Source organism: Centrocercus urophasianus, unplaced genomic scaffold, assembly GCF_019232065.1.
Source record: "Centrocercus urophasianus isolate 14NV4802_14NV808 unplaced genomic scaffold, USGS_Curo_1.0 seq_10, whole genome shotgun sequence".
Classification (NCBI taxonomy): Eukaryota; Metazoa; Chordata; class Aves; order Galliformes; family Phasianidae; genus Centrocercus; species Centrocercus urophasianus.
The window spans coordinates 76,387,781-76,411,563 of NW_024884142.1; the positions used below are offsets into that span (position 1 = coordinate 76,387,781).

Below are 23,783 nucleotides of genomic sequence, written 5' to 3' on the forward strand. Positions count from 1 at the left end.
AATTTTGGCTGGACATGCTCTATGGGTCAGGAATTTGAGTTCTCCTGCCTTTGCATAAAAATCCACTTGAATTTGGCCAAACTGTGATAAAACATAGGGCATGTATAAATGGCAGAGACTTACTGCACTCAACAGATGCAATTCCTGCAGATAAAAAAATATCACATCCAAAAACAATGGCAAGACACCTGAACACCTTTCTTCTATCCCAAATGCCTAGCTAGATTCAGTAACAGAGGTACCCAATACCAATGGTGCAGGATGGAGATAATTAGACAAATGAGTCCAGGATCACAGGGAAAGGAAAATCAAAACTGGAAGCAAAAAGGAAGATAAAACCTAGAACAAAGACAGTGTGGATGCACAAGTATGGAACAGAAGATGCATTCTCACTCCTGGCTCTGCTGCTGACCTGATAGGAGATACTGACCATCCCACATCTACAGTACTACCAGCTTAACGTGTGGTTAACAATATCCGTGACTGATAAGAAAAGCGTGACTACAGCATCTGATATCACTTCCCTCTGTGAGGTTCCAAAAACTTCAAGGTGCCCGATTTAATGTATCTGGTTGTGGTACAGTGGAGACTGCGAAGGAGGCATTTGCAAGAGCACACGTGAAAATCAAAACACACTTCAACTGTAGTATTCCAGGACCCTCCTAACTTGTCCCTTTACCTCTGTCGATTTGAACAAGTTCTTGATTCTCTCCCTCAGAGTCATCGCTGTCCTCATCGCTTGGGGGGTAGGAGATCTAGGGAGCAAGGAGAAAGAAAAGGCTTCATCATGATACTGAGCATTGCCTCGCTGCTGCCCAAGCCACTTCCCCCACCCTTCCCTTCTCATATCCTGCAGGCATCCCCTCATCTAACCGCACACACCCCACCATAGCACCTCCCTGTAAACACATCCTCATCTCCCAACCTCAAACTCCCATCACATCCTCTTACTTGCAGCAACACAGAACAAACAACCTACCACTATTTCCACTTTGCTGCACCACCAATTCTTTCCCAAGCACAACGAATGCACCCAGTCCTTAGCTCCCCAGATGCACTGTTTATAACCATCAAGGCCTACCACATCCACATCATGTGGACAACTGAATCTTCAAAACCCATCACTGTAGGGGGGAAGAGGAGAAAAAAAAAGGCATCCTGTCAAGAGCACTATCATCTCGCAAGGCACCCACAAGTGGATGTGGCATGTTAACTTTAGCCATCTTATGCATGTACCCACACTTCCCCTTGAAGACACACACACAAGCCACAAAAGAACAGACATATCACTTTCCTTACAGCATGACTCTGAGGAATATAACAGAAATAAAAGAAACAGGCTTCTACAGCAATGTGACAACACTATACTCTCCCTGCTAACACCAATACTTAGAATTTAACTAAACACCCTTAAATAACTGCCCTAAGAGTAATGACAACTCATGTATTTTGCCTATCTGGAATTTTCAGAGATATTTGCATTGAGTCAGCCAATGGACTAGAGCAAGCCACTTACTGCATACCCAAATACCACTTACACAACATGTGTTCTAACACTAAGCAAACTTGGTGGCAACCTACTGAGAAGGACTGAGATCTGAATCCAAATTTTTGCAGCTCAAATCAGAAACTCAGCAGGAGTTGGTTACATGTAGAGGAAACCCTACCTCCCTAGTTCCTGACTCATGATCTGCAGCACAGGGCATACTTGGAAGTTATTACACCTGATCAAACCTTGGAGCTACACAGCTTACTATGTGTTTCTGGCAGTGCCAAAAAGAAATGAGTCAAAGGATAATGCAGTACTTCAACAGAAACATTCACAAGAGAGAGTTCTGGAACAATACCATCACTGCAAGATGAGCCTTTTTATCCCTTGCACATTTTATTCCAAATAACAACAAATATTCCGATCACTCTTAGCTTTCTCTGAGTCTCGGAAATTACCTGGCCACAACAGTATCCAGTGACAAAGGGTTTCAAAAGTTACATGCTGTGTTTCCACTTGAAAAGTGTTTCATGAGCTGTGCTTGACTTTTATATAAGGTGAGGCAGCAAGCAACCATTATACTGATACGGACTCATCTCCCCTCCTCCACTGTTCCCAGGGAAGTGTCCTTTGAATGTTTCAGCCTCCCAGACACCCAAAAGTGCAACTACACTTAATTAGGTGCCTCCGAGTGAAAGACATATACAACTGACACAGAGAAATAGCAGGGAAATACTGACTGATACTAAATTTGGCAGATATTAGTTCAACTCACCTACTTTGTCACCATCCTCTAGAGATTTTTAACCCCTGAAGAAGTCTGCTGCCAACTTTTTCTCTCTCTCTCTAAGTGCTACCTTATAACCTTCCATATTTACAAGGCCCTTTACGAAGCCATAAACTATCTTTCTACCTTGCTTGTCTTTTTAAGCTACTTTTCCAGTTGTCAAACCACGAATGGGGAAAGCAGCCAAGGTTTACCTGTGTTTCTAATATTCTTGAAGTACACGCAGGGAGTTGCTTTTCTACCACAACTACAACTTTCTTGCATACATTCACACGTACACATTATTTAATAAAGGCAGTGCTGAGGAACTCCGCCAGATCTACAGAGTTCTAGCTGTCCCCAGAACAGGTATAATACCCTGTTTGTGCCCTGGGGGTGGGCAGCTGACACTGAGATATCATTGTGCTGGCTGCTGAACAGACAGACAGTGGCCTTGTCATCGGAACAAAAGCTAGGGCTCCAGTTCTAACCTGAGAGGTACTGACCTTACTTTGTTGCTCATTCGCACATTAAAAAATAAATAACAATAAATAAATAAATAAATTTGGACATCGCTGGAGTTTCAATGAGCTTTAAGGTCTCTGTGTGGGAAACCCATCAGCTCTGAGCTTGATACTGTGAGAATGCCAGTACATGGCACGGTTCTGCTTCCAAGAGAGCCTGTGACACTTAGCACGCACAGGTCAATGAGCCACTGTCCAATGTCACTGGCCTGAGATGATTAAAACAGGAGTTGGATTTGAGTCAACGATTGACATTCTGAAGGTCTTTGTGTCTGCTGGTCCTGCATTTCCAAAACACCCAGCCCTCCCCACACAAGTGCAATGCAGCTAGCCTGCTGCTTGCACAAGTGCAATTTAGATGATCCCTAGTTTCACCATGAATAATTAGTCTCTGCTAAGTTCTTTGTCCCACAGTCAGCCAATGCTGCCCATCTGAGTTGCCCTGAACGCTCCTCAAAAGGTTTTGTCCAGAGCACTTGAAAGAGAAGAAACCCTGCTTCAACCAAGAAGAAACTGAATTTGTGGATTTGGTCCCACTGCAAACACCAAAGAAATTACAGTGGTAGGACAATACAAAAGGTTCCAGGAAAAGGGGGCTCCCCTAATGTTAATCATCCTCAGTGTTTCAGAAAGCAAGCATCCACTCTCCTAAGAACAACTTAATAACAAAAACATAAAGTGCTCCTCTTTGTAATACCAATCTTTTGTCTAGAAAGAACATTAGACCAGTACCACACTCTCATGACATCCAGACTTTTATTTCTTCTGCTATTAAACCGTTGCTCTGGACTGCTCATTGAAATCAGCTTGTGATGTATATTGTGAAAATATTAACTGTAAAAAAAGCCCTAAAACTCAGCAATTGTGCAGGTCATGCATGGCTAAAAAAGAAAAAAGAAACTCAAAAGTCCCTTTCCCTCTGATGTCACATCACTGGCACTGTCTTTCACAAATCCTCTCACCTATAATTTTGTGCGGGTTATGTATATGCAAATACTGTCCTGCTTGGTCTTCCCATCCTTCAGCCACAGACACAATCATTTCCCTCTCATTAGTCATTTGTCAGGGCTTTCCATTTTAGTATTGTTAAACTCTCCTCTTATTAGTAAACCCTTCCACAAATTATGCCACAGTTTTGGGAAATGAAGTCTCCCAGCCTTCTGCATACGATATGCTAGCTCTCTTGCTCCCACCCTAGCAGAGAACCAGCAAAGAACTTCATGTGTAACATATCACATAGGCAAATATTAATTTCAGATTGGAAAAAGGACTGAACATTTGTGTAGATAACAATCATTTCCAAAACAATAAAGATACAGGAAGTCAAAACTTATGCATTGACCAGCTGGAGATAAATGCTCTCCATTGACTCTTTCTAGGCTTCAGCAGTTACAACTTCCTCACTTCAACAGCATCTCATTAAATGAGCGTTCAAGTCTCCAGCTTCCCTTCTGAAGTCCCCATCCTACCTTAGTCAAAATTGTGCTTTTGTCTGAGGCAGAACAGTCCTTTTTGCCTCATGAACTCTGAACAGTGACACTGCGATAACAGAAACTTGGATCTCTATGTCAAAGATCCCACTAGACTTCACTCACAGCACACGAATTGCAGAACTTTTTAGATTGGAAGGGATCCTCTAGTCCTGCACCCTGCACAGGCTGGGTCAGCAAAAGCATGCTGCCCAGGACTTTGCCCCACACATGCCATACTTCAACATACACAAGCATAGAAAAGAAGATCTCATCTCCAATTCACATGGATGTGAATGTTTACAAGCATGGCACAAAACCACAAGAACAGGTGCCCGTCCACCCTCCACTCTTTCTTGCAGAAATGCAAAAGATCCAAAGTTCAAAGACAGAAGCCTCCTTTTGATGTGGATTTCAGCTTTACACCTGGGTCCTCCAGCACCAGACATGCATTCTGTCAGGTTAAGGGCTCTCATACCAAATGGAAACACAAACTCCCCCATACATTTGATTTAGCACCAACCTCTAGTAAGTAAAGATGGTTTTGTGTACAATAGCCAGGTGATGTTTAAGAAATGAGTGCAAAACATTTAACTTCGGGAGAGATTTATCATAAAAGACAAACAAGCAGATGTAAGAAAAAGCTAGAGACAAAAATCTGTCTCTTCCCCACTGCTGCTTGTCAGATGAGTAATGACAACTAGCTGCAGCCCAGGCACTAAAAGGCCCAACCACCCTTAGAGTCATACCCTGAAACACTGTTGTATTTGCACAATAAAAGAAATCCTATTAACCTGAAGCTCCTCCTGGCCTTTGCTTACAGAGGAGAAATTAAGCTATCATATGATCAAAATTAGTTACATTAATAATCATCTATGAACTTACAAAAAGAAAAGGCAGCCTTATTTCTATGGCAGAACATATCTTTCCCAGCAGTCCTCACTGGCTGTACTGCCCTAAAAAAATTAAGTATGAGCAGAGTTGTTTGGTACAGTGGTGTCTGTGTGCATGAGGAGCAATAAGATAAGCATCCAGCTAACCACATGCAACCTGGAAGAGCTGGAAGTGTGCAATGAGCACCTGCAAATGCAGAAGAACATCTTACAGCATGTGGAAATGAGTGCGGAAGCGTTTGCCAAGCCATTTCAATAAGCAATAATCTGGGTGTGCAAAATATTTCAAAGATATTTCCATGCAACTTGGGAGGAGACAGTTCCTTCCCTCTGCTGACTGTCTGCTCCAATGCTGTGCAAGATCTTCACGATGCAACTGCTGAACAGATCTGTGACAAGCCATGAAAAAGGAGCAGTGAGGGGGAAATGAACTATGAGCCTCTCCACTCACTCACTTGTTCCCTTTAAGCTGGAAAAAATCCTGTTCTTCCATAACTAAGGTGCTGACTTGGACTTAGTTAAAAACATTTTACTTAAATTTCCCCAGTTTTTTTTCCAGGTCAACAATAGCAGCAGTTGCCATGGGACACTGCTGATCTTGAAAGAAGAAGGTGCCATCATTCCACCTCTGAAGAAAATCTGAATTAGAGAGGAAAAGCAAGGGAGATGATGAGATGCTAAAAGGCCATTACAAGCCATGGAACAGCACGAGGAATAGGGAAGGAGCGAGTCAAACAGACCTTCAAATTAACTAACTTCCTTTTTCTCTCAAGTTCTTTAATTTTTATTTTAGAGATACACAGCATTGCAATAAGTACTTAATGCTAGCAAATCAAGCTGTAATACTTGCTCTCTCCTCAGTAAAAGCAGCAGAGTTTGAAATGAAAGGCTCAGCTCAGTCTTCAAACATCTACAAGAGAAAAATGACTGCCCAAACTAGATATGGACTTTACAGCTGCAGTCCATCAACAGCTACTCCAACCAGCACAGTCCTACTTCAGAAAAATCTTTCTCAATTTTTTCTTGATTTTGTTTTTAACTTTCCACCATAGCTCTGCCTCCAAACTTTTTTCCCCACTTTCCTGCAAATGGCTACGATGCAAACCTAGAGTCTGGAACCCCTGAACACTGCTTTGCTTGACAGAGCAGCCGAAACTGGTGAGACATGGCACTCCCCACTGCCCTTGTTTTCCTGGCTAGTCCAACGTTTAATATAGCAAAGCCATTCCTGTTTTTTGTTTGGCATGCAGTATTTCTCTCCATTTCTGTGTTACTCTGTTCATGCCTTTGCTGATGTGATAAAGAGATTTATGGCTGAACCACATCCAAGTTTCATGGAATTCTCCCAGAAGACTAGTATCCACCTGTTATCCTTTTTATCCAACGCACAGAGACAGCATTTTATGTACGTAGCTCAGAAAGGAATTAACAAATAAAGCAGCGTCAAAATAATGTGTCAGGAACGTGCCAGAAAGAAGCGACCTACAAAAGCGTTGTGCTGCAAAGAGATTCCCCAGCAAGGAGGTCAGCTCCTTACAACTTGTAGCATGAAGCCTCTGCATTCCCCTGGCTTCCATCTTGCAGGATCAGTGCTATTTAGCAGCGCTGACACCACGAAGCACAGCAGTCAGGAAGACAAGAAGGAGCCTGAAGGATTAAAGACCGAAGCTCTTCTTCCATTACAGGGCCCCATCCACCCTGCACAAAGATACAGTGACTGAGCTCCGTCTGCAATTTACAGCCCACATGCTGCTGAACCTCATCTCCTAACAGATTAAAAGCAACGCTACTTATCGCAGGCTGACAGCTCTCTCAGACAGGAGGGGAGGACAATACAAGGAACAGCAAGAACGAGGGGGACCTACAGCATTGACCTCATCTGTCTCATACCTATGGACAGGGTAGGATGGCTGATGGCTGCTCACACTGCTGCTCACCATCCTGCTTAGCCTATAGGGATTTCAATACACTCCTCCCAACTCCCACCCCGCTCCGAGAGACCTAACTACATGGCTGTGCTGAGAGGAGCTCCCTCCATGCAGGCCACCTTCTCTAACAACTTACAGCAGCTCTCCAGCATCGCATGGGTCTCTTCAGCCAGTGCAGCCTGACAGGAGCTGGCATATACAACACATCTGGTAACAGTTTTTCCATTTTCTCCTCTGCAGACCCAGAGGGCAACTGCCATTGCCATGAGATACTTCACTAGCTGAAGAGAAGTTGCTTGTGTTGGGAGACCTCACTCGACACTCACCTCTGCTCAGCCATAAAGAACTACATTAGCCAGATTTGCAAACACAAGGAACAAAGCCTTACAGTCTGGAAAATGCATTTGGAGCACATGAGACATTTCAGGCTTCTCCTCCTCTTAAAATCCCACATTAACCCTTTTGAGTACAAGCAGACGTGAGATGCATCATTTCTATGGTTTTACACCAAAGCCACCTTGTTTTACAACAGAGTAACCCAGTAATACAGCATCAGCTTTCAAAATGAGATCTTTGATCTATATGGTCAGACAACCTTAAAGGAAGAGGAATGTCCATGAAAAACTTTGCCCTTGCTCATCATGTACCAGATCCTTTCCTGGTGACATTATGTGATTCCCAGTGCTCTTGAGCCCGATTCATAGGAGCAGACCACAGCACATGCATTTACACGTGGTGTTACATCACAAGTGGATGCACAAAACAAAACCCAATGTTGTTCTTGCAGAACTGACTCACTTCATGCACTACGGAGAGCAACCAAGCATACTAAACTGGCACCTCCACAGACCATTTCAGGTGAGAGACAGAGGAAGTTGCATTACGCTGAAGTTCTCTGCAAAACCAAAGCATCCCCTAAGAACAGCTTGCTCCATCAAAGTCAGAATAAAGAGTCCTCTATGGGGAGAAAAAAAAAAAAAAAAAAGTATATTATATGTATATATATACACACACACAAAAGTTGTTGATTTTTTTAGCTTCTACATTTTGTTGCTTGATATGGTCCATTTCATATATCGTTGTTCTCTTCTGGTAATTACTCTTTGGCCATAAAACTTTCAGTTCTTCTTAATAACCAATTCTCAGAAATGAAGTAAATACATAAATGCACACAAAAAAACAATCTGGCTACAGACAACCATTTGGCTTTGTATGTAATAAATGGGTAACAGGACATGGAAGGATTATTTTATATTTTCCCATTCTATAACAAGATCCATTCTTAGCAAACTGGAGGACCTAGCTGTCTCTCAGGCAACTGTCCTCAAGGTAGATAGGAAATTCACTATTCAACCAATTTAAGTTTTCTTCTCATCATGCCAATAAAGATCACAGTAAACTGACTTCTGATGACAAGAGGTAAGGGCAACAGTATGAAATAAAGAGAAAAGAATGAAAGAAATAAAGCATCTACATCAGAGAAACAGCATGACCCTGTAAGAAAGGAGTATAGTGAGATCTGTTTCTGAACAACAGCAGTGGGAGTGGACAAGACCTTTATGCCATTAGCAATTGAATTCTTCACTCTCCTTGAAACCACTGGCTCAAAACCAGGCCTGCAGCCTGGTCAAGTTGATTAATCAGCTGCCCAGGGCCAATCAATACATTTTGTTCCCTGCACGTGTCAGACACCAAGGTTTATCCATTCTCTGCAAATCTGAAAGAGTGTTGGGGTATCTGGGTGTACTTTATGCAGAGATCTCATAATTTTAAATTCAAATGAGGACCATTTGCCTTGCACTCAAGTAAGAAACCTCATCCATCCCTAAAATAAAGGTTTTGTTTATTCTTGAAGTGGGAGAGAAACATTACTAATCAAAATCTCCTTAGGGCACCTAGACTCAGGCTTTGCTTACTTTTTCCCTCAAGGGTGTTTCCAATTCTGAGTTCTTAAGTTTTGTCATATGAGCTGATTTTGGAGCAAAGTTTAGCAGTTGATTCCAGGAAAGGCTACAAAGGGCTTTTTCCAGGTGTGTTTGCCAGGGACAATGACAAGCCAACACAGTCACCTTAGTATTTGAGGAACACAAGCCATGGCCCCCACAGTCTACCAAGCTTGAGGAACACCTCTCCAAGTTTTGTCACATCACAATGACAACGTTACTTTGGAAGATGCATGTCAGAAGGCAACAAGTGATCTCTGTTCTCAGCACCACAGCCTAAGTCTTGGCAAACTGAAGGGGCTTTACTACTATGAGCCTGAGTAGTAGACCAGCTTTCTAAACTGAAGAGTACTAAAGGAGGGCTGTTGACAGGCTGATCTGCTCCAGCTGCTTGCAGAGCTGCCAGTTGTTCTCAGAGCTGCCTATGTTAGCTCCTGTTGCCCCAGCCGATACAGAACAACTAGGAAGATCCATGATAGGGATTACTGCACAAGCAGTTCATGGCAGCTTTGCCACAAATCTTCCTGGTAAAGCAATTACTTACATCCAGATCCTCCAGGAACTTTCTTTAAGTATCTACAGGGTTTTACTCTCCATCCAGGTATCAAGGCTAGTCTACACAGGCTACCATGTGATCTTTACACATGATACACAAAGGATGCTCTGTTGTTGCAGCCCCATTCTTCTGGGATGGTATCAAAGACAACAAAAGAAGTCCATCTTGCCCACTATCTGGTGAGCCACAGTAAGCGCAGAGGAGGAAGAGAGACTCAACCAGCTTCCAAGATGCCCCAACCTCAAAGCGCCTGCCCCACAACAACCAGAGTGCACATGAAGTCCAGGTCAATGTGCAGAGAGACCAGCCCACAATAGAGAGGAGGTTATAATGGGCATGAGAGGTTTAAAAAAAAAAAAAAAAAAGAACTGCAAAAGAGTACAGAAGGGCTCAGCAGCACCATGAGCTGTGTGTCCCCGAGTAGAGACCTAGCTGATCCAGAAGAAGACAGACTTCTTTGAACCGTGCTCCACACGTGTGCCACGGCCCTACAGCTTAGCCAGACCTGTGCGTGGGCTTGCAAAGAGACAGCTCTGCATGAGTCAGATTGGGCCACGCACTCTTTATGTAGACCCTTAGGCCTGGGTCACAAGGGAGAGAGGCTGTGTCCACGCAGAGTCCATACTTTATGGGGAATGCTTTCTGTTCAATCCACAGCCACAACTAATCGACTTCTCTAAACCCTTGCCTGGGTGTTCACATGGAGCAGCTGTGGGTGGTGCTGGTTCCTTTTCAAAAACAGCTGCGTTGGCTGACTGTGCTGGTCAATGATGGTGAAAGGACACGTGGGCACTGCCCACAGCCACGTATAACACTCACTGCAGCAGAAACCAGGCCTGAGCGCATACATAGCTGCGATGTTGGTTGCTAGGAACAGCTGGGTCACCCAGCAACCCACATCCCTCTGAATAGGGACTCCAGATAAATGTGGGGAGACAGAAGGGCTGGCGCTGCCTACACTGTGGGTGGGAGTGTATTTCCCAAAGAAAAATGAACACAGCCCTCGGTTCCCATACTGAGACATCCCAATAACACTCCTGTAACCCCAGACACGTTCCAGGAGCAGCCAGAGATTTTGACGCTACGGCAGAGCGGTCCCCTGCCCAATTACCACTCCAGAGATGTCCTCAGTGAAGGGAAGCTCTGCACTTCAAAACAAATAAATAAAATAAAAAAAATAAAAAATGAACCCACTGTTTTGCAAAAGCCATAAAAATTAATGATCACCTGAGTCCACTTTCTATTTTCACTTCAAATATAAGCCACATTTCTGCTCAAGAAAACATCCTAAACAGGGCAATTCAGGAGCTTAAGACGGTGCATGACAGCAGGAAATTAAGTAGAACTGCACTGTCCAGCAAAGTAAAATGGATTCATCTGTTTCCACTGAAACGCAGAAGTTAAATACATAGGATTACATTTTCAAAAATTGAATTTTCAGAATTCAATTTTTCATTCAAATGAAAACAAGAATTGGGAAATACATGGGAAAGTAATGAGATTTCTTTGTGGCAGTGTATGTGTGGAGTTCTCATTGTATTTGAATCTAGCCTATATTAATTTATAAATGAGGGCAACTGAAAGGATGGCTCACTGAATCATCCCAATCTCAATGAACTTCTCTTTATGCCATATTTACAACACCTGAAATCTGTCTGAAGTCCCACTCTCTGGAATTAAGATGTTACAGGATTTTACTGGTGCTGGATGACAGCACAGAGAAGATGACAAACCTTGAAGATTCAGAACTTAGAAGCTGAGTAGAAGGAATTGCAAACCTTTTATTTTACAAGGCCTCAGGCAGAAATCTCAAAAACCATCTGAGTGGCAGGGACTGGCTGTTGTGCTCCAGCTCGGATAAGTATTTGTCATAGCATTTTTGACCCACTAACGTCACTTCAGTCCAAATTATCAGTATTTTAACTTCAGACCTCTCAGCCACTGTACTTACACACTTTCTGAAACTGCTTGCCCTCCTCCTGAGTGAGACAAGCCAGAAGCATCTAGTGTTACCAGGTGTTAATAGGTGGAATGGTAAAGCTTTGGTTTAAAGCAGACTCCTACAGCCCTGAAGCGATGAACCTGTTCAGTGGGATGTGCTGAAAATCCACAAAGCAGAGAACAACTTCACACACCACAGGAGACAGACGAAGCTAAGATCTCATTGTGCCAAGCTGCCATCAGCCAGCCTGAAGGCTAGTGGCTGGCTGAGCACGTGACAGGCAGTCAGCTCAGGCAGACGGAAATTAATCTGCCCTCATTCATACAAAGCATGAGCCTTAAACGGATCTTTCAGAGCGCACCCACTGTGCATCAATAATAAGGGAGCTACTTGGCTCTATTTTGATTCAAGAAGAAAAAGTGTAATAGCCCTCCTGCTCTGCAGAGTAACCAGCTCCCACTGGGCCAGGGTCTCACAAGTCACCTCCTGCAGACCTGAGGCTCACTGTGCAAGACCAACCAAGGCAACCAAACACAGGCAGGGCCAGGATGATGCTCAGTCACTCCTCAGGGCTGGCCAGCCCTGAGACTCATAGCTGACTCCAGATGCAGATGCAGGTCCCCATCACTGCGTAGGCACATGTGCAAGCTGCAAGGATACGTGAAGAAAGCTAACATGGTGGCTTTATTAGTGCCCAGTCCACAGTTCCCTTTTAAGCAAGCGTGAGGCTAGAATTACACAGAACAGAATGCAGTTCTCTGTGACTGGGACAGACCTGCATGTGACTTTGTTTCATTTCACTGATTAAGGAAACGACAAACATGTCTTAAGAAACTCTACCCCACCAAAAAGAAGCACACCCAATTTGCAGGTAATTCAACAACTTTTGTAGATTAAAGTATCATCTGCATCATCTCCAAAGCCGTTTGAATTGACGGAGTGGAATTGCCACCCTTCAAGTGCCGAGCTCTGTTCAGCTGCATGTTCCAGGCAGCTAATTTTATATACCACAACCCAACTGCTTCATTCAGATAACACCTAGGGCCACTAATTAAGGATTTAGTTTGACTGGCAATGCACAGACTTGTACCAAGCAGATGCTCCCTGCCCCAAGGAGCTTGCCTGCAAAGCTTACAAAACCGACACCTACACTTTACCCATTACACAAATACGCAGGAGCACAAGAGTTGAAGAGGGATTCAGAATGAATTCATTTGTGCCAGAAACCCCTGCCCCAAACTGGGGACAAGCATTTCATTTGTAGCAAGCCCTGCGAGCTGGGCAAAGAGCATTTCTTGAGGGCTCGGGACTCTCATAACCCACATGCAAACCCAGGATATACATCTTAAAAGCCACCTTGAACAATTTGATTTGTATTTCAGGATGGGCTTTCAGGGATATCAGTCTAAAGCTGTGAAAAAAATAGAAACTCTACTAGATTGAAATACTGGAAAACCAGCTAAAAATTCTGATCTTTATTTATGGCCTTCTCTCATCACCCTGTTTGAAATGTTTCAACCAGGATGTGGCACAACTACTTTTTGTCACTCCTCTCTGCTGTCCCACAGGCTGCTCTGAAACAGACCCAGTTGCCAGCTGTTACCAGAGATGATCCCTAATCTGTACATTCAGAGCTGTTGCTGGCTCTACATTTCTAGCCAAACAACGTAGGTTTCTAGATCTGGTCTAATCTCTAGTCGAGAACACCAGATGATCAAAGCAAGAGGTGTGAGGAATAAGACTCCAACTTACATCCTGTCTTGAAGTCTTTCAGCTGCTGCAGCCAAGCCCAAGCCACAGGGCTTGACTGTGAACCACAACAGCTCAGAAGCTGCCACTAAGCTGCCTCCACTGCAGAGGAGTGAACGTCTAGCAAGGATGCAGCAGGACCAAATACAAACCCTAACTGTTAAGCTTCACAGTCCAGCCACTCTGAGCAGGAACTGCTGGCTGAGCGCACTACCCCAACGGAAGGTGAAACGTCAGTCAGCCAGTCCTTCCTTTTATATCATAGTAACTTCTGGTAAAAGGATAACAAAGGGACAAGAAGTTTTTCAGTAACACCAGCACGCCTCTTAAGTCAAAGCCCTCCAAGCAGCTTTAGTGGTCAACTACCTAAAGAGCAACAGCACAAAGAAAGAAGGAAAGTCCATTAATATAGCAGCTGATGCATGTATAATCCTGGACTCACTACATGAGGCCACTCAGCTTCTCTAGGGGGAGAAGTCTAGAAACACTCATCACAGCCACACTTAGCCAATTCAGGACATGCTGCCAAAATGAGATCTTCACAATGGGCAGAAATTTCATCCTGAAAAAGTTCCTAGAGCTGGGATGCCAACCGGAGGTCAGTCAGCTCTCCCAAGTTTACAAAAATGAGTTGACAATTCACCCAAGGACAGTCTCCCAGGACTTTGCCTGATTGCGGTACTGCTGCAAGCCTGAAACACAGCAGTGGTTTGTTTTCTCTTGAATTTGGGAACTTCCAACAAAGGTCATGAAGTGCAAAAGCAAGTGGGTAGTGAAGGAGAACAGCCGCCAACCATACTGCCTTTAAAGCTCAGGAAGCTCTTGGTTTGGGTGGTGGATGGAGATCAGTACTTAATTCTACTCTCATTGGTTGCTCATTCTGCATTTGAGCTACTACAGGCCTGACTTAATGCTCACACTTCCCTAACTTTCCATCAGGTTTCAGTGACAGCAGGACTGGATCTTTTAAACAGCACATGTACCATGCAAGCCAAGACATGCACACACTACACAGATTACATACACAGACTCATGCAAGGCAGCAGAAGACACACAAGCCCAGCCAGTGTCTGACAGTCCCACAGACGGAGGCAGGAGATGGAGATGGTGTGGGTCAGCTAGCGCCATCTTTTCACCTGCAAAGAGATCTGGCCCTGCACAGAGACAGAGTGTGCACACTCTAACTAAGTGGTTCATGCACCGGTACAAGGCTCAAGTAAAAGCAAGCTGCTGCATGTGGTCCCCAAAGGCCTACAAAACATATATAAACCCACAGTTTGCAAGTCTGGCTTTCTGCCCATACACATGTATACCAGTCATTGTATCAGTCACTACAGCAGGCTGCAGTGCTACCTCTGAAGGTCTATGCTTGCAAGGAACAGCACAAGCTTGAGTCTGCTTTCTCCACTGAGACTGCAAAAACACAGACCACCTGTTGGCAGCACACAACCTTGGCACTACCATGAGCAAAATGGCTGCAGGTACCCCAACCTGAGGTTTCCCAGCATGCACTCCAGTATCCTGAATGCTGTATATATCCCCAGGAGCTCCATCAGAAGGGCCTTATGGCTTCACAACTTCAGGCTCTAAGAGACAAACAATGAAGCTAAGGGAGATGATCACAGGTCCAGAAACATGGCATTCAAAAGAAATCCCCAATTGCCTCTGCACGCTTAAAGTAATGCTGCTATTTTGTTTCCAAAACCAAAATCTAATCCTGCCTCCCACAAGACCAGACGAAGCATGGAGACAGAAAACTTTGAGGCAACATTAGTTCCCTTTCTAACAAAGTTGTCATCAGCCTGTCTACAGTGACTGTGCAGAAGTGCAGCCACACTGCAATCTGCCTCTGTGTAACACATACAAAAGGCTCCACTGGAGCCTGGTGTGCAGATTCCCCAGCCCCCATCCCAGGCGCTGAGGGCTGCTTCTTTTCCCACATCCCTTCTTTATTCAGGGCCAGATACTACACTGCAAACTGTACGGATGGAGGTCCAGAATAACTGCTGATTTGAGTGAAAACCCCTCAGTTCACAATACTTTTGCCAACTCAAAACGTGGTAATTCTTCTGATTGTGACTCTGTTTCCATCCCATTGCATACAGCTAAGAGATTCCTCCTTGCATTTAGCAGGAACAGTTTAGCTATTCCTTGTGCTGAATCTGTGATCTCAGCTTTTTTTTTTTTTTTTTTTTTTTTTTTTTTAAAGCTAAAAAAGGACAAAAGCAGAGTTTGAAAAACCATGGGTCAATGCAAGGAGCCAGGCTGCAAACTGCAGCTCAGATTGCAGCCTCCTGGAGCAGAAGGGAGAGAAACGCAAATACTGAGCTGAAAGGCATTTCAGGCAAACCGTGTTTGCACAGCACCTAGTGCAGCAGGGTTCTAGCCCAGAGAGGGCTGGAAGGCTGCAGATAAAGTGCATGCAAAGGTACCCAGCGAGAGCGGCGAATGCACACACAGCTGAACGTCAACCCCGTTAAAAATAAGTACTTCTAGACTGAAAAACACACAAACCATTTACATTCACGTGCCTCCTGCGTAACCCACCGTGCGCAAAGAACACGACTCCAGTTAGCAAGGATACAGCCCAGGCCAGCTCTTGCCTAGCGCCTCAAAGGAAATCGGCCCAGCATAACAAACATCGCAAGTTACTGCCCCTTGTCACCCCTGGTCCTCGTTACCTGGATGGCCAAAAAGCACCCGAGACGACACCGCCCATCCTTACCTTTAGCTGGAAAGGCTGAATTTCGTTCAAAGTCTGGTTCCTGAGCTTTTTGGTGAGGACCTTCAGCATGGTACAAGTCCGAGAAGCCAAGAAGGGGTTAAGCACACGCGCACACCTCCAAACGCCCAGCCGCCGCCGCCGGGCTCGCGGCAGCGCGGCGGGGCTGGCATCCAGCGCCCGGCACGGCGCGAGGCGAGGCTGCGGCCAGCCGTGCCCTGGGTCCTGCCCCTCGTTGGGGGCCGCGGGGCGGAGCGAGGCCCCACAGAAATAAATACCGCACTTCCCCTGCCTTTCTCCCCGCTACGCTTCAGGAAGGAGGGAGGCGCGGCGCCGCCGGGCGCTCACTGAGGGCCGGCGAAGCCCCCCGCCGGCCGAGGCTCCGGGCCCCGCTCGCGGCAGCAGCGCCGCCTGCCCCCCGCCTCCCAGCGGCCCCGGCCGGGCATGGCGCCCCCCCTCCCAACCGCCCCGGGCCCCGCACGGCCGCGGCCGCCCCGCGCTCAGCCCGCAGCGGGGAGCGCCCAGGCAGCGGCGCGGCAGCCGCGGCGCCCATTGGCCAGTCGGAGCGGGCCGGGGCAGGGCCTCCGCTTAAAGGGCCCCGCGCCCAGCCCCCTCCCGGCCGCGGGGCAGCGCCGGGGCCGCTCTCCGGCGGGGCTACGTTCGTGAGGTCGGGGTCTGTGCCCTATAGTGCTTGACGGCTTGCGGGGCACTCCTGGCCTTTGGGTTGGAGGAGCGTTTAGCCTAGAAACGGGAAGCTCGAGTTAATCTCATCAGTGTGTATTCACACCTGAAGAGGATGCACTGAAGCCAAAGCCAGGCTCTTTTCAGCGGTGTCCTGCACCAGGACAAGAGGCCATGAACACAAACTGGAACGTGGGAGGTTTGCTCTTAACGTCAGAAATCAATTCTGTGCTGTGCAGGTGATAGAGCTCTGCCACGGCCTGTCCAGGCACTGTGGAGTCTCCCTGGAGATCTCCAGAAACTGCCTGGACATGTTCCTGAGCGACCTGCCCTGTGTGTCACTGCTGGAGCTAGGGCTGGAGCAGGTGGACCCAGAGTTCCCTGCCGGCCTCAGCCATGCTGTGACTCTGAAGCAGTCCTACATGCTCACCCACAGCCTGCTCACAGCAGGAAGATAACATGATAGACGCCGTGCACTGCCTGTCCTGTCCCCTGATTCAAAGCACTGATCCACGGGGAATAGTTGTGTATGTCATCTCAAGTCCCTTGAGCCACGTGAACAGCTTCCAAAAGGCATGAAGTAGCAGGGAAACTCACCAGATCCTCTTCTAATAGCAAGTGGAGGCACAGGATGGGGAAGACATAGGTTCTTACTGCACCACCTGCCCTATTCAACTGCAACAATTGCTCTTTCAGGCATAGCAAGGTGCTCCATTTCCGTGGCCAATTCTCCAGCATCTCCCTGACAAAACAGTCAGAAAAGCTATCAGGGACTGACCAATATGCTCCCAACACCTTTGAACTCACAGGAAGCCACCAAAACATTTCCAGAAGTGCTGGCCAGCAGGCCATCAGTAACACTAACAGGCTTTTAGGCACTGCCAGCTCATGCCAGAGATAAACTCTCCGTACCTATGTGAAAGGCTCATTTCACCCACTGCCAGGCCTTTGGGGCCACCAGAGCCTTTTGTCCAAGTCTTTTTCCTGGAAAAAAAGTCTGGAGCCTTGAGGAATTCTCTTCCAGTTGTTCCCTGTTCTCAGACAGCATGCCTATAACAAGATAAGAGCATTTGTAAACTATTGACTGCAGGGGAAAAAAAAAAAAAGTGTCTTCATTTAAGGGACAGGAACTCCAGTAACAAAGTATCTTTTTTTAAGGTCTGCAACAAGCACAGAGTCAGAGCCAGAGCCTAATCCTTCTGCCTTTTAGCATAGTGCTGCCTTTGAAGAAGTCGGCAATAGTAGTAATTCATTTGTTACACTGTATTTGCTGTCTGAATTCTGCATTCACAACAAGGAATTATTTTTACCTATTTCACCCCATTTCATGCCAAATTGAAATCCCTACCCAGCCTTAAGACCCTAGGTGACCATACATCGTTCACCATACACTGTTCTATGTACTTCTTGTTTCCTCACTGCTGGATACAGGCAAATAGGTAACAGCGCGTTACCAGACCGCTAGCCTAGCGTCCTGCTTCTGACAGGATAGAATACAACGCCAGACGAAAACAGAAGTGCTCTGTATCAATATGCAATAACACACTTGTTGCTAGGTAAGAATTACTCCTGACTGCTAGCTGATAATCAAGGTGCTTCTGAAAACAACTGAGAATCTCTTACCATTTTCTTGCCATGATGAGTATCACTTAAGAAGAATTTTTTTTCCTATCTCTTCTTTTTTTGTTTTCCTCATATAATGCCAAATTCCCCAGAGCATTGTTTGTTCCTCATTCAGGCCCTGGAGCCATTGGCTCCATCTGTAACGGTCTTTGAGATATGACCTACTGGTGGTCCGGTCATCTTAAACTTCTGGATACGAGAGCTTTCCCGTATTTGAGCTCTCTGTGTTCAAATGCTGAGACAGGCACTCTGCAAGGCCCAGCTGTTTGTCTCAGGGCAGAGGAGAAGCTGCCTAAAGCAGAACAGCAGAACTTTCCATCTCATCCACAAACAGCTTGCAGTCTCTCCCTGACCTCACACCATCCCACTGAGGCACAGAACACAGCAGTGACCGCAGCCTGGTGGGTTTGATAGTAGGATGCTTAACTTGTTCCCAGGCCAAAGCTGCTAAGGACAGGCAGCAAAACCAGATGTCAGCAAAGCTTTGTCATAGCACTTGTGATGTGAAAGAACCTAATACTGTAATTCCTTGTATTAGCTCTTCTTCTGCAAACTTTGCCTAGCTATGCTTCAGCAGATATCTGCAGAGCAACTATTTCTTTCTTGCTTCCTTTTTTATATAACAAAAATAGCCACAAGCACCAACTTCAGGTACACCCCAGCATTTTGGGGCTCAGTTATACATACTCTTCCAGTGTTTTTGTTTTTATTCTGTAAGTACTTATGAGTTCCAGCAGGCTCAAGAAAAGCTTGCACTCTCAAGTTCCTCCCCACCTCACTCCTCACACTCTGATCCACAACCACAATGCCAAGAGCAGCTGACTGGCAGATCACAAGCTCCTCATTGACCCACGGCACCCAGCATCTCTGAATAAGGCCCAGCAACGTGCTACTGCAATGTGCAGCTGGCAATTTAGTAGAGGTCCATAGTAAAAGCCCTTGCAAAGAGAAGAGCTGCAACATACTTCCTCTTCCCCCTTGATTTGTCCTTTCCCCAGTGACAAGGCTTGACATGTGCAGCTGGAAACAGGTCATGCTGCTGCCTCACACATTGGAAAGAAAGCTTTGTGAGAAGTCTGGAGGTTGTGTTCCTCCCTGCATACATGGGTTGCAGAATATTACCAAGTAATTAATATCCAAGGATAACAAAATATTTTCCCATGTAAGTAGTAGAACTATTCCTAATGGAGAAAATGAAGACCATGGAAGTTTACTTGAGTTTCTGAAGGTCACAGGAAAACTGTGGAACATCCACAAATAGAAGCTGTATCTTTTGGATGCCAGCTGTGTGCTCCCAGACTATCTCAGACTGTAACCTAGTCTGTCACTAGATCATGCTACTGGAGCTATGCAAAATTCAGTGGTTTTATTTCCCAGGCATTTCATGTGATCAGTTTGCTTGGGTTTTGGTTCTTGTGGGTTTCTCACTCTTGAATTTTTGATCTGAATACTGAGTTCAAACCAAATCTCAAACCCAATCAAAGAGGCCAAGTTTCCTCTGGCCACTTGATAAAACATGACTAAGCCTTTGCACAACGTTTATGACATGGAGCATGCCAGCTCCAGCATTGCTCAAAGATCTATTCAAGTTCCTGATGGCCAGGCCAGAAACCAAAGGGAGGCAAATGGTAAGCTTCCTCTGCAGGAGCGCACAGCACTGTGGTGAAGGAGAAGGTAAGAAGCTCTGTGCTGAGCCTGGATCCTGGTTCACTCCCCCAGTACATACACATTATTGCCTGGTGCTGTTAGGAGAACTGCCTTACTTTTGCTGTGCCACGTCTTTCCCCCTGCCTTGGAGATATTTCTCTCATGTCCAGACAGTACAGACCAGACACAAGCCAGGATGGGTGAAGACAATGCAGTGAGGATTAGTTCAGTGCATAAATTCTCTCTGAGCTGTGTTTCCCATTGTGCCTGGAGGACAACTTAATACCCTCTGCAGCTTATCTCCTGACTGCCTACACTGACACTGTAAAGATGCAAGAACAGAAACATGTGCAAGTGCAGAAGGCCCCATTAGGCCTGGCCAAGGCTCCTCTTAAGGAAAGGGATGCTAGTTTTATCCTTGGAAATCACTTGGGGATTTGCTTGGCCAGCAAATAACTTTCCAGCCTCCCTTTCCTTCACACTTCCCTGCGACCACGCTCCATTAGCACAAAGCCAGCCTGAACATCTCTATGTTAACAGCAAAACCTGCCGGGAAAAAGGCTAAAGTGCCATCTAGTGGGGATCTCCACTTATTACACCGAGGGAGAGGGATGAGCTGGAAAAGAAAAAACCAACAAAGCAACATGATCATCCATCCCTTAAATTTATACCCTAACTGGGTGATGTCCGAGACAAACACTAGAGCTACAGCCAGCTCTGGGCATGGAAAGAGCATCTGTTTGCCAAGGGCATTGCTAAGAGAGAAAAGCAACACAAAATCAGGACGAAAGCTGAGACTAGGGCTAGATTGGAAAGAGACATGGGACCAAAGCCAGGCACAACTTGAATGGTGGCACAGAGCAGGGCCATCCACCAGCTGCCTCAGTCACAGTCCAGTGTGTGTCAGCAGAAAGCAGGCAAGCAGGAGAATCCACAAAGATTATAAGAATTGTTCTCACAACCGTACTACCAATGAAAAAGAGGCAGCTACAGCTTTCAGCACAACTAAGAGCACTGAGCTCTGTCCCTGAGCTAACCACCATGGCATTTTTCCTCTTAGCATGTGAATTGCTTGGCAGTAGGCTCCTCCAGAAGGGACTCTCTGACTTTGTCTCTGACTTTGCCTTTGAGCAACATTTTTTGCCTTAGAGAGGCCTATGGAAGTCAAGTCCCCACCTTACAAACCATAAACACCATTTAGTCTGCTGCAGGGATAAAGCTGCAGTGTACACAAGTGCTCTCTAAGCACTGTGGTCTTCAAACCATGAGCATGGGGCAAACAGTTGAGAAAGATCCCACATGCAGTCACAAAGGACTCCCTCTACCAAGGCTTACGGGCACCCAAGAGTGGAAACTGGCCACCGCTGTCTAACAGCTACAAATCAGACAGCAAATCTATCCCCATACTGAGTTGGCTGTTGTCAAGCAAAAACTTTGGACATTCAGGGAGTGTCAAGAAGGACTGGTGAGACATGACTGACCTAGTAGGTCAGCTAGTAGGTATCTGGTACCTTTTACATGTCTGATGCATGCAAGGACTTAGGATGCATGCTTTTGTAGAAGCCATTTTTGTCTGGTACAAGAGGTAGGAAAAAAAGCAGACAAGAAATTGAAGAGAAAGGTGTTCAGAAATTTCTGATCTCTGCTATTAGGTACAGTAACAGTGACCATGGCAGCATAGGCCACATGACTGCAGTAAGAAAAGAGAATCTTCTTACCAGGGCTGCTGAGCAGCCCCATCCCTGTTAGAACTCCCCTGGTGCCTGCTCTCATCCTGCAAATCATCAGTGCCAGCTGGAGTCAGTGTGTGATGAATATACTAAGAACCAGGAAAAACAGAATTGCAATCGCAGTTTACACTGTGCACCACTGTGTATCTGGAGCTACAAACATTTGATTTTCTGTGAACGGGCCTGGAAGGGACCTCATAATACCTATGTGGCAGTGGAAAGCATAGGCAGCATTCACAGAGGCAGTGGTTCATCTCGGCCAGCTCAAAGCATCAGGATAGCAGGGCAGCCCGGCTCCTCAGAAATGGAAGCAAAAAGAAGAGATGACTTTTGCTTTAGATAGCTTCTAACCCCTAGAGGAGAAGAATCATCATCTGACTAAAGGATCTCTGACCTTCTTTCCTCCAGATACACTCACTGCAACTCTCTTTCTTTTCAAGTACTTTAATAAGTCCCCAGCTGGGATCATATAGTGGTACTGAGCCCTGTCATGCATGTAGCAAGGAGAGCAGTCAGTCTAAAGAGAAATGAAATATTCTGTGGGGTTCATCTTACCCCCACCGAGAGGGCCAACCAACTCATCAACTGCCTCAGCTTTGAAGTCTTCAGGTCAAAGGCAAGAAATATTGAGCTACAGTACTTAGAAGGGCAGCATCAGAGAGAAAGGGCTTATGTTCCTGCAGAAGCAGGAAATCTCTTAAGCAAAAGCCCTAGGAAATGAGCAAACACAGCCTCTGCAGAGGAAGGGAGAAAATATTATGGTTGCTAGTTTGATGTGGGGGGGAAATTCCTTTCTGGAACTTCCTGACTGCCCAGACAGCCTCTGGGCTCATCCCAAGTGTATAAACAAGACACAGCTTTCAACATCAAAGAGGTTTCCCAGTTCCTATAGCCGGGCACACCATTTAGATCTGCAGTTTTGCGCAGCTTTAGTACTCCCAAGGAAAGTTAAAAAACAGCCAGGTTAGAATCAGCAGAGAAAGGAATTCCAGTAAGTATTTCCAGGAGGAACAAGTCTAATCTGCTGCATGCAGTCCATCCCAGCATGAGCAGGGTGCTTTGGTGAGGAGAGCAACAGTCCAGCTGCACCCATATGGCGTCCTGGCTGGGCTAGCTTGTGGCACAGTGCCTCATGGCAAGCCTAGCCACTCAGATTGCTGTCAGATGATCAGAAAACACCAGCCAGATGCAAGTGAAGCTTCATAGAACTGTCAGGGCTGCTTTGCAGCCTGCGTGCATCCCATCTCCAGCTGCTGCCAGGCTCTATGGGAGGTGGGGAAGACAGCTCTGTGTCCACTGAATTCATTATGTAAAGCTGTGCTGTGGAATGCAACAGCAGCTCTCAGCGCAACAGAGAAGGCTGGGGACAGGCATACAAGTACTGCTTGAAGCCTCTGCAGCAGTGACAAGACAGCAGAATCTTCAGAGGAAGGCTCAGAAATAAAACAGCCCTTAAAATAACTATAGAAACGAAAAGTGCTTTCATGACTTGGGGTGTGTGGCCACAAACCATCCAGAAGCCAACAGAAGGGGTCCAAGCATCCAGAAAAACAGAACTTTGAGAAACAGAACAAGACAACCTGTCCTCAGAGTCTCTGCCTCAAAAGCTTTGATCACTGAACTCAGTAAGGCAGGAGAGCACTACGGACTTGTAGAAGCTTTTGCAACGAGAGTAAATCAGAAGCGTGTCATCTACCCTTGGCTTTCTGAACTCTGTGACTGCACGCTGCATATTCCCCAGGCTTACCTAGAAGCTAAGGCCAAACACTGAAACTTTTATCAGTCTGTAAAACTAAGGACAGCTTTTGGCACTCTGTCCACAGAAATCCCAGTTAGAACAGTTCTCTAGCCAGCATGGTTGTATAAACAAGGATGAACATGGCCTTGGGAGGGAGGAAACGAGACTGGGATCAAAAGCTCTGCATGCAAGCACGCTAGCACTAAAAATGGTAGGAAAAGGAGAGCAAAGACTAAGGGACAGAAAAGGGCTCGAAGTGGGACATGGAAATTTTACTGCAAGTTCCTCCCTTAAGTCTCCCTGTTCCTAAGCTACAAACTTTCAGCTAAAGGCACAGTCACGACAGAAGCAGGAGCTGGCTGCTCAATAGCTACTCCTGTCCT

The 23,783-nt window shown here is 45.9% G+C and overlaps 1 protein-coding gene across 3 annotated transcripts in view; it reads right to left on the reverse strand.

The window, feature by feature from the left end:
- Positions 1–16,159, reverse strand: part of LOC122161283 — a 52,270-nt gene extending 36,111 nt beyond the window's left edge. For 2 of the 3 annotated variants that reach the window (XM_042820627.1, XM_042820608.1), the window contains exons 1-2: positions 15,985–16,158; positions 680–755 (exon numbers count right to left, since the gene is read on the reverse strand). In XM_042820627.1, coding sequence (XP_042676561.1) covers positions 680–755; positions 15,985–16,053 — 145 coding nt within the window. In that variant the 5' untranslated portion in view covers positions 16,054–16,158. Of the gene's footprint in view, positions 1–679; positions 756–15,984 lie in introns of all 3 variants that reach the window. The other variant, XM_042820616.1, reaches the window with a different exon arrangement.
- Positions 16,160–23,783: the final 7,624 nt, after the last annotated feature.